Source organism: Melospiza georgiana, chromosome 6 (genome assembly GCF_028018845.1).
Source record: "Melospiza georgiana isolate bMelGeo1 chromosome 6, bMelGeo1.pri, whole genome shotgun sequence".
Classification (NCBI taxonomy): Eukaryota; Metazoa; Chordata; class Aves; order Passeriformes; family Passerellidae; genus Melospiza; species Melospiza georgiana.
In genome coordinates this window covers 17,635,574-17,645,904 of record NC_080435.1, presented here as the reverse complement: position 1 = coordinate 17,645,904, position 10,331 = coordinate 17,635,574, and the positions used below count along the sequence as shown (strand labels likewise).

Sequence of the window (10,331 nt, the reverse complement as noted above, 5' to 3'; positions counted from 1 at the left end):
CCTGAAAGCACAATTTATAGGCCAGCTTCAAAGCTATAGGTCCCTCTAAGGCTCTGGTTGGGGAATTCACATCAAAGACGATGTGCACATGTTGTTCTGATGCCAGAGAGGACGCTTGGTAGAAATCTCTGTGGATTTGCTACAGTCCCCAGTACAGGGATTAAATTATGCACTGAAGCTGCCTCTGTAAACTGCAGGAGACAAAGAGAATAAGTGGCAGTGCAATATCTCATAATCAAAGCCTGGCACAGTTCTTTGCATCAGTCTCTTGGAAGCTGTCAGGGGATTAAGAGAAGGGACCATGTGTCAAGGCACCCTCAACTGAAGGGACAGAGCAAAAGCTGGTTTTGTTTGCTTTTAAGCCTGTTACCTCTGCACTTTTACTCTGAAAAATATCTTGGTGCAAGAGGTGTACAACACTGTGATGGGAAGTGAGTTTCCTTAGTTATTGCACAGCATTAAAGAAACACAATACTTGGTGATTTAACCCATTTGAGTTAGTTTTGATGTGCAGGTGCAGAAGGAGCTCACACAATTTGTGCTATTATCTATCCAAACCCAGTACAATTTATGGTGTCCATATGAAGATCCAGTGAAGAAAAATTAAAAGACAAGACTGAAAAGAACTTTAGATGCTGTTTAAGAAAAAAGCACAGCAACTGGCAATAGGAAAGACAATGTCATGCTACCAAAACACTGCCCTGATGTCATCATTGATTCTACTTCATCCACTACTACCAGTAACATCCCACTCCCTTGTTTAATTCTTTCACAAGGTGTTATGAAACATTCTCATTTCCAGCCATTCCTTCCAACCTTCTCCACTGCAATTTAGGCCAAGTCCTTTCACAGAAGCATTTTGCTGCTGTCCAAGTCTATGCATTTGAGCTCTTTGCATCTTTTTACTACCTCTCATTTCCCACCACCAGCCTGCTCTCCACCCTCACCTTCAGCCTCTTACACCTTGCTTGCAGATACATCTCTGCCATGATTTTCTACAATCTCACTCACCTTTGATTTCTTAATCTCTTCTTTCTTTTAGTGCTTCCTTATGCTAACAGCTCCTGGTAAGAGGATTCAGGAAAACATGATTGTCCTTCATGCTTACATCTGGTAACACAGTTTCACCAACAGCTGCTCCAAAAATGCCAGTTCTGTTTTCTTTGGAGGCTGTTTTCCCTTCTCTGTAAGGCAACCAGGAGCACTGGCATATAAATAACAAGTCAACAGTGCTCAAATGTGCATATACTTTCTATGTGCACTTTTTACACATATTCAATACTTTCTGGTTTTATTTACTTTATAATTAGCACTTGAAGTTATTCCACCACCTCCCAGCAATTTCACGGCAGCTTTTATAATCTTACCTCCTTCTTACATTTACCTGTAGTTTAACATTCCAAGTGTGGTTGTTGCACAGGATACCTCAACAGACTTGTATTAAAAATGCTCTTTAAAATTCCAGAGCTTTGAACTAAAGAAATATCTCAAGAAGTTTTCATGGAAAGTTCATTGCGGTTGGTTCAATTCAGCTGCAGTTACATGCACCTTTTCAAATAATGGGAAAAAAATGTAAAGGGGTCAGACCCAATCAATACAGTTGTTCAAACAGAATTTCAGGCACTGTGATGTGGGGATTTTTTGTGCTCTTTCTTTGTACTGCTCCACTATGAAGAAAGGTTGCTTTTGCTGGTAGAGCAATAAAAATCTTAGCCTTTTGAATACAGCCAAATAACCAATGGGAATCTTAACCAGGTGTGGAAAATACAGCGATTTTTTCATGTTTTTCTTGTGCATGGCTTTGTTCTTTTTATAATCACACAGTACATGGGCACACAGACACACATAGCACAAAGCAAATACTTTAAAATACCCACAGACAGACATAAATCAAACGGGTAACATCACACCCTGCCTTCTGCATCTTCTAAGTTTTGACACTAGGTAAATCTGGTCTTTCCTTCATAGAACATCCAGAAGTTAATTGCTAAGACATCTGGGAAATAAGTGGTTTTCTAGAGGGGAGCAGATGCTGATATAAAAACATATATATATATACATACATATATATATATATATATATATTTGAAGATCTGGAAGTCAGAGGAGTAAATGGTGCAGGGGGAAAAATAATGGTGTGAAGTACCAGAATGGGTTGGGAGTGCTCTGCCTTCTCAGAACACCAACCCCTCCCTCCAAAGGCTGTGGGGTATCCAAACCAACTACCCTGATGGGCTTTAAGAGCTTTTTGAAGTAGCAGCACACAACTTTAGTAGAATCCTTCAGCAGCTTTTCCTTCCACACCTAAGATACTTTCCAGAAGAGAATGTCTCAGTAGGTTACTGAAAATCCTTTGTATCTACTTCTGGTGGGGCTTGTTTGTGGGGGCTTGTTGTTGGTGGTGGTGTGGTTTTTTCCTTCCCAAGTGTTGCACAACAGCCTGGATGTCTCTAAGTACTGCTTACCTGCCCAGTCCTTTAAAACAAACAGCATAATACAGGTGCACAAAGACAAACAATGCTACAGCTCAGCAGGAGTCCTTGCAGCCCAGCAACCACACAAACTTAAAAACAATAGTGAAAACCAGGGCTGGAGGCTATTGTGCACGTCCAGAAAGGTGAAAGAGGTGCCACTTACAGCTATCAGGCTGTACTTTTATAAATGCAGTTGGGCAGTAAACATTTAATAACTTCAGCTGAAGAAATTGGAAACAGATGTATATGGGAAGAGAATTCAGCCTGCAAAATTTTTGCTTGGTATAACATTACTAAACACTAATTAAAAACCAGCACAATCAAAAGAACTGACACTGTTTTCTAATGAGTGAGTTCAATTAGTCCCAAACACTTTACTGTTCAATGGGCAGAGGGGAAAAAAGTCCACTTTCTGACCAAAATTATATTGATCTGCAAGTTCACATAATTTTTTTTTTTTAGTTTTAATATTAGAAAGTGCTTGTAACACCCTGAAAAGAGCATGTAGATGAAAAGAAACAGAACTGAGAAAGGAAATTGACCCAAACTAAATACTCTATGCATAGGAAAACTAGTTATTTCTATTTAAAAACTACACCCATCCTTACAAAAGATGGTCATTAAGAGCAGCATTTCACATATTCAACAAAAAGTTTTGGAAGAAAAATTACCTTATAAATTTTTTCCCAAATATGATATTAACTAGGGACATGACCAAAATCTTTCAATCAAGACTGGTTTTGTTGAAAATGTTAATGATGTAACTGTTTAGGGCAAAATCCTTCTCTTCCACACAAACTTGAATGAGCAGATTCTCTGTGTGTGATCAAAGAAAAAAGAATGAGCACCTGTCCCATCCTGCAGAGCAGCACTGCCTCTGCTGCTTTCCCTTCATTGCCTTCTTGTGTCCCAGAAAAACAGGATGAGCACATCCTACAGCAGCTCAGCTCCCAATTTCTGCCACTCACATCCAAAAGCCAAGGACTCACAGCCTCAAACACGCACCCTTGAGTTTGTGCAGTCAACACTAAGCCACAGAAACACTTTTAATAGTTTTTTTCAGAAGAATTCAACATGTCCAGTGCTCTCCATCAACTTGGGTGTCTTTTGAGGGAATTGCTGCAAAGTCCAACACTGCCAGTGAGCTGCAGCTTTGCCAGTGCCCACCACCTTCCCCTCAGCCAACATCCCACTTGCTATTCAAGAATAAAGACAGATTTCATCAATTGCTTAGAAAACATTTCTAAAAACAAAACAAAAAAACTAATAATAATCATCATCAAAATGCAGAATTGGTGTAGAAAGAGTCTGATTCAAATACCAGTAAAATAACTGCAAAATTGAGGAACTTCAATGGGATTTGAACCAAAGAAGAGCAAAATGTGATAAAAGCACAAATGACTCTGCATTTCCAACTAGCTGGAAACTGATAAGAGAGCAGACAAGACAGAGGCAATAGGAGGCAGTTATGTTAATATTTTAATCTGTACATATACCATTTTCCAAACAGTTACATTTTATTTAAATTAATGTTTTCTTGCAAAATACTCATTTATGCTTTCAAAATTTTTTATAAAGGCAAAAATAAATCATTATTTTGGCAAAAGGTTTTGAAGTTGATACTGGCAGTATTGAGGTAAAATAGATTGCATTAGCTAAATATATACTTTCAAGAATATTTCTGAGTATAGTGTTAATATATGATGATTTGTCTTTAGGTCTGAAACACAAAGGTCAACTCCAAGGGGTTTTTAGCTACTAGTTGAATACAGGGAATAGACAAGTTAGTGGTTTCACAAAATACTGCAGAAGTATTTCTCAGTTATTTCTCATCCAGAGCTGAACTCAGCTACTAATTACATAACATTGGGAAGTTTTTGCATGTCTTGCATTCAATGCATACACAGGTTTTTTTAAAGTATAGTTGCAGCAATACATTTAGTCTTATTTTCTCTTTATTTCAACCCACTCACCCTTTGCCCTATGTGTAAGTACAGCACAGAATTTCAAAGTTTGGCAAAGATAAGCACCAGGTGAACATACACAGGAAATTAGCAGGTGCCACATTCCATTAGTTATGCTATGTTTCTAGGATAAATACTAGTCAGTACATCATATTGTAATGTCTATTGAAAAAATATCAGAAGAAAATATATATTTACTAGCCAAATGACACATTGTAATTGTTTATTGCTTACTTCACATATTTTAATTAAAAATCATCTTCTTTCACATTTCAACTTCCAAAAAAAATTTTGTTAGCTGTTTGTTATAGAGGGGGCAGCACTACTTTCAAGGGCAACCTAACAAACTGTGGATTGATACCACTAAGTTAATCATCTGGGATCATAAAAAAAGGGACTTAAAACTGGCTTCTGTTATGGCTTTCTTGGGAAATTTCAGCTATACAGTGGTTACTAATATTTAGAAATTCAAGCTAACACTTTTTGCAATGGATTATTTAATGGGCAAAAGGGTGGGTGATCAACTCTACAAAAATATTCCATCTGAAACACCCTTTCACCAGACGTGCCACCTGTGTTAGCTCTATCCATACCCTAACAATGTGCTTCTAGGTTTGTTCAAATTTGCAGGGTTTTTCTCATAAAACTTTATGATGTGCATCTGAGCCTGAGGGGGAAGTAACAGCATCTTTTAGTATCTATGCAAGAAGTGTCTTTTAAAATGAATTCAGCCCTTGATTAAAAAAAAACCTAAAATACACCGTTCTAAAAATACATTGTCAGTATTTTACAGAGTTTATTAAAAGTGCCGTTTATTCGTATAAAAAGTGTGAACTAAACTGAAGTAAATAAAAAATTATCTGCAGTTCTCTTCATTTTCATAGAAAATCCCCCTATCATTCTCTGAATGTCTTTCCAGAAGAAGGGGTCACCAGCCAATGAGTATCTCCACAGAAACCTGGAGAAGAATCTCCTCTGTCCTCCGCGCGGCGTCACAAAGCGGGATTTGCCTCCAGTCTTGCGTCAGTGCTCACTTACTGCTTTGGCTGGTGTGAAGGAAAATAAAACATGGTTAAATACTGAAGGGAGTCAGCCAATACCAATGCCAAGCAGTAAGAAATTGCTGGGAACTTTTTTTGTTTTAAGCCTTTTGCAGTTTGACAGCAGGAACAATTCATACAGACAGGTTAAGCCAACAATTGTCTCACGATGCCACTGATGCTCAAGCTCCTGTGTCCCCAGTGCATCACAACTACTTTCTTTTTCTGAAGAAAACATAACTTTATATAAATATACATCTGTAACTGTATATCTATGAGTATATATTTGTATAGACATGTGCTAGACATGTTTTTAAGTCAGTCTGCAATCACAGAATGGTTTGGGTAGGAAGGGATCCCTGAAGGTCAGCCCCAGCTCCCTGCTCGAGTCTCTGGCACTGTACAATTATTTGAGTTACTCAAGCAACCCCCTTTACTACTTCATCTCTGCTTTATTTTCTTGTTCAATTTCAGGCAATAAAATTAAGCCAAAGAAAATCAGAAGGGTAAGAATAATATGCATCCATAATAAATATGGATGCATAGCAAGTGTCTTAACTAGGGGCACACTCAACAGTTGCATACAATATTTACACCTTTTCCTACTTCCAATTTCAAACAGGGAAATCTCTGCAAATCCTACTGAGAAGAGACAGAAATACAGATGTTTCTTTGTAAGGACAAAAAAATTGTCATGATTTTAATACCTGAAGTGGCAAAACAACCTAACCAGAGACAAACCCAATCTTCTGTTAACATGATCCAATGAAAGGCATGATCAAAGTCAAACACAACATTGCAGAATTAGTTACAAAGGGCCAAATTTTCAGCTCACCTCAGCTGAGACTCTGATGCCAGCTCATGTGTAGGATATACCAGCCCACAGAGGAAGCCCCTGCTTGTACAGGGGTGCACTTTTGGATTCTCTCTTTGTACACCCTGAGCAGCCACCAGAGTACAGAAGGCTGCTGAAAACCTGGCCCCCTGTTACCCAGGGCACAGAGGTCTCCACCCTTCACCGCAGCAGGACTGAGGAAGCACCTCACCAGCAGAGCAACAGCACTTAACTGGAGACTGCAGCAGCCCACGTGTTAGCTCATTAGAAGCAATATTTACAAGGACAAAAGGCTCCTGAAAAAGTAGCTGCATGCTTTCATTCGGACAGAATCTTGGTTCAGTAAAGGAGTTAAAATTTAGCAAGCCACAGCACAGGCACGATGGCAGATCTGACATGCCAAGAGCAGTTAGTTCTTACTTGGAAGGTGTTTAAACAAATGTGTAGTGAAATCCATTGCTTAAGGGGGAGTGAGGTGGCTGTGGTACAGAAGGTGAGGGTGCTTTGGGTGGGTAGGTCAACTGCTGAGCTAGAAGGGATCACACACAGGAATTAGGCTGCACAATCAAACATTCACATCATAAACGGAGTCACCTTAATTTTCCACCCCCTGATGAGCAATGAATGAGGTGCTATGACACTATTGTATGTCACATGGAACACAGGGTAAACAACATTTCTACCTGCTGCTTTTTTCTACTCCTTGCACCAATCAAACAAATAAAGATTCCTATTTGCATGAGAATATGGACAACCAATCTTAAGATGAAATTTCAGGGGAACATTATGAAGGCACACAACACTGACATACTCTCCTCAGCCCTGCTTTTAAAGCTCTGGACCAGCACCTATATTTGCCAATTCGATTTCCAGACTTCACTGAGACAGTGCAGGTTTTCAACATTTCCTTCGTTATATGCCAGTGAGCAGAAACCAAAATAATATATAGAAAAATAATGTTTACAAAATTTAATATATGTATAACATTTTGCTTAGTGCAATGCATGATACAGTAAATACATTTCCATATCTCAGCTTGAAAATACAGGATAAAGACGACAATGATTAAAACTATTCTTGTTTATAAACCTGAATAATGGTATAGTATTGGAAGACAATAATCATTTAATTGAAGAAAAAATTGAAGAAATTGAAGCTTGATCTAAAATTCTGCTTTTATGTTTTGGAGGACCAAAGCACACTACATAGGAAATGACTTCTTAGTACACTTGCATTTGACTTTAATCTTCCAGATTCTTGGCATGATTTCCACTCAAAAGACTGATTTCTTATTAGGAACAGAGGAAACCCTAAAATGCTAAGATTAGATATATTTACAGCTTATCTTAAAAGATTTATATTAGCATAATATCCTAACATAAGTGCTCACCCCTGAAAAAAAAGCAAAGTTAAGCTTCATCACCAAGGAGCAAAGGATAACCCATACTTCAAAAATCAAACTACAAAAATAAAAATGGGAAGGAATCTGTAATATGAGACTAAATGAGAATGTAAAATCAGCTGTGCAAAGTGTCAAATACTTTCCTTTTTAACCACATCAGTTCATCAGAAAATAGGCCATAACTAAAAAAATTGAACTCTTTTCTGGTTTGTAGATTTTCTATTAAAACCAAATCATTCTGGCTTTTTTTTTTTTTTTTTTTTTAAGAATACCAGCACTTAACTGAAGTTTAAAACTGAAGTTTGCTTTTAAAGGAGTAAGAAATAACTGAAATCAAAGCAAGACATGTTTCAAGAGTGAGTTTTTGAGATAAAAGAGTGGCAACAAAAGCTGTGCACAAATATAAAAGTTTAGAATTCCTTAAAAACCTTAGTCTTTGGCTACTGTGTCAGGGTTTCTTTCAGTGTCTGAAAGACAAAAGAGGCAGCTGCTATGCTACACAAAGAAAATGAAACTAAAACTTATCTCTCAACTGACTGCAAATTTTCTGGAGCAGCATTTCAACATTTCAATGCCAATACACATTTTAATTCCCTCTTTGAGGAAACTAAAAATTAAGAAGATTTTTGTGGTTACATATATCTAAAAAATTGACAAATCACACTTTTGACATAATTAAACATAAAAATTAAAATATATAAATAAAAAAACCTATAGGAATGAAATGTATACTAAATTCACTACACAATATTTTAAAAAATCAAACTTATTTCAGTACTGTAGAGTTGCTACAAGTTTAGGCACACCCAGAAGTAACTAAAGTGGCCCCAAGAAGACCTTTGAGTAGGGCAGGCACTCTGCTCTGACATAGAGGAATGATTTCAGGTACTGGCTGTGTTCATCTGGGCTGATCTTAGCCCAGATGTGTGACCTTTCCCCAGCAGAAGCTGGAACTTGAGTGGCAAAATGTTCCACTGCCTCATACCTCATGAAACAAAAATTGCCATTCCATAACCAAAGGATTGGAGTACCTGTTAAAAGGTTCTGGTCACTAGAACTGGGACCAAAGCATCTGTGGAAAAGCCCTGTTGATACACCCATGGCCTGAAGGGCCACAAGGTTATTCCTGAACTGCTGCCATGATTTACAATTTTTTTTTTTTTCTGTTTGTTTGGTTTAGCTTTATAACGTCTGGCCTCCTCGGCGAATCATTTTCTCCCTGCCAGTCAGTTAAATTACCCACAGAAACTGTCTCAAGTCTCAAGATTCCTGTCTTGGAAATGTATTCCATCCCCTCAAAATGGCATTCCCCCTCAGGTTCAGCTGGCAGTGCACCCCTGAGTGTACAGGCACACTCCATCAACACTGCTACTGCAGACGCACGTCACGCATCCCGATACTGGAATCATCTGTCTTGGATGGGAAGGTCTTAAGGGCTGCTGTGGCAACAGCCATAAGTTTAAACTGACAACTTTGGATGAGAAATGTGCATATTTTTTCTCCATCATAGTTGAAGTTTCCATTATTTCCATTCTCCACTGGAACAGTGAATGGTGCCAGTTATAAATGGCCAGTCAGACTCTTGGGGAAATCGCTGCTGCACGGATTACTGTGTGATACAAATCTCTTGACATTTCTTACTTATTTCAACTATAAAGCAATCAAGAGTGAAATTATCACTTTTAGCAACATATTGCAAAGGAGCTATTAATTTCCAGGCATCAAGCAGAATTCCTGCACAGCTGTCTTGCTCGGACCTCTCATCCTGGTGACCAGACATGCCAAAACCCATTCTACAAGCTTATTTTCAGCCTGTTGCACATAGCTCAAGCTGCAGATGATTCTAGCCTCATCTCCATCACTGGACCAGGGAATTTTTCTCTTTAAAAAAGTATTTTAAATCCTCTTTCCTTGATTGTTTTTTGAAGTCACATCCATTTACCTTCAAAAAATGAACACAGAAATATTTGATTTAATGTAATTACAGAGAATTAAAATGCTAATTTTTTTAGCACTATTAGTCAGAGCAAGTTTCCAAGTTCTGAACTTATTGATCACAGTATTTTGCTTTCTTTATCCTGTCCACTGGAGGTCAAACACTCAATGTAAATCATTAGCCCCTCTCATTTGTTACCAACACACACTTTTCACTTTTTTGAATATGAATGACTAAAAACTTTCTCTCATGCCAGGAGATCAGCAACAACCCCACACAACTTGACAAGGTGGTAAGGAATAGCTGTTATTTTGTAAATAACTAAGCATTACCTGCTACCTCCTTGCTCCTCTGAGAGGCTTCAGAAGCCAGAGCATATGAAATGGTAATGATGCGCTCCTGCTCCTGCAGCTGTGAATCTAAATCAATCGAGCTGTGTTTGTCCTGGGCAACAGTAGGCTGCAGATTGTGCATACTGGGGGGAAAGTGAAAAACAACATTAACATTTGCAAACATAAAGAATCCACCATGCAGATAAGAACGAGCTTGGATTCAGAGAGCAGTTTTCAGATCTCATCTATCAAGCTCCGTGTTTTATTGCGGTTCTTTAAAACAGGGTTGATGTTGTATGCAAATGCCTACAGCACACAAGGAAAAATGACAGTCACCACACGTTCAAT

The 10,331-nt window shown here is 38.2% G+C and overlaps 1 protein-coding gene across 3 annotated transcripts in view; it reads right to left on the bottom strand.

Moving 5' to 3' along the window:
- Window positions 1-2,061: 2,061 nt before the first annotated feature.
- PLEKHA7 (pleckstrin homology domain containing A7) overlaps window positions 2,062-10,331 on the bottom strand; it is a 146,681-nt gene continuing 138,411 nt past the window's right edge. For all 3 annotated transcript variants that reach the window (XM_058025399.1, XM_058025401.1, XM_058025402.1), the window contains 2 exons: window positions 9,984-10,126; window positions 2,062-5,484 (listed from right to left, as the gene is read on the bottom strand). In XM_058025399.1, coding sequence (XP_057881382.1) covers window positions 5,462-5,484; window positions 9,984-10,126 — 166 coding nt within the window. In that variant the 3' untranslated portion in view covers window positions 2,062-5,461. The remainder of the gene's footprint in view (window positions 5,485-9,983; window positions 10,127-10,331) is intronic.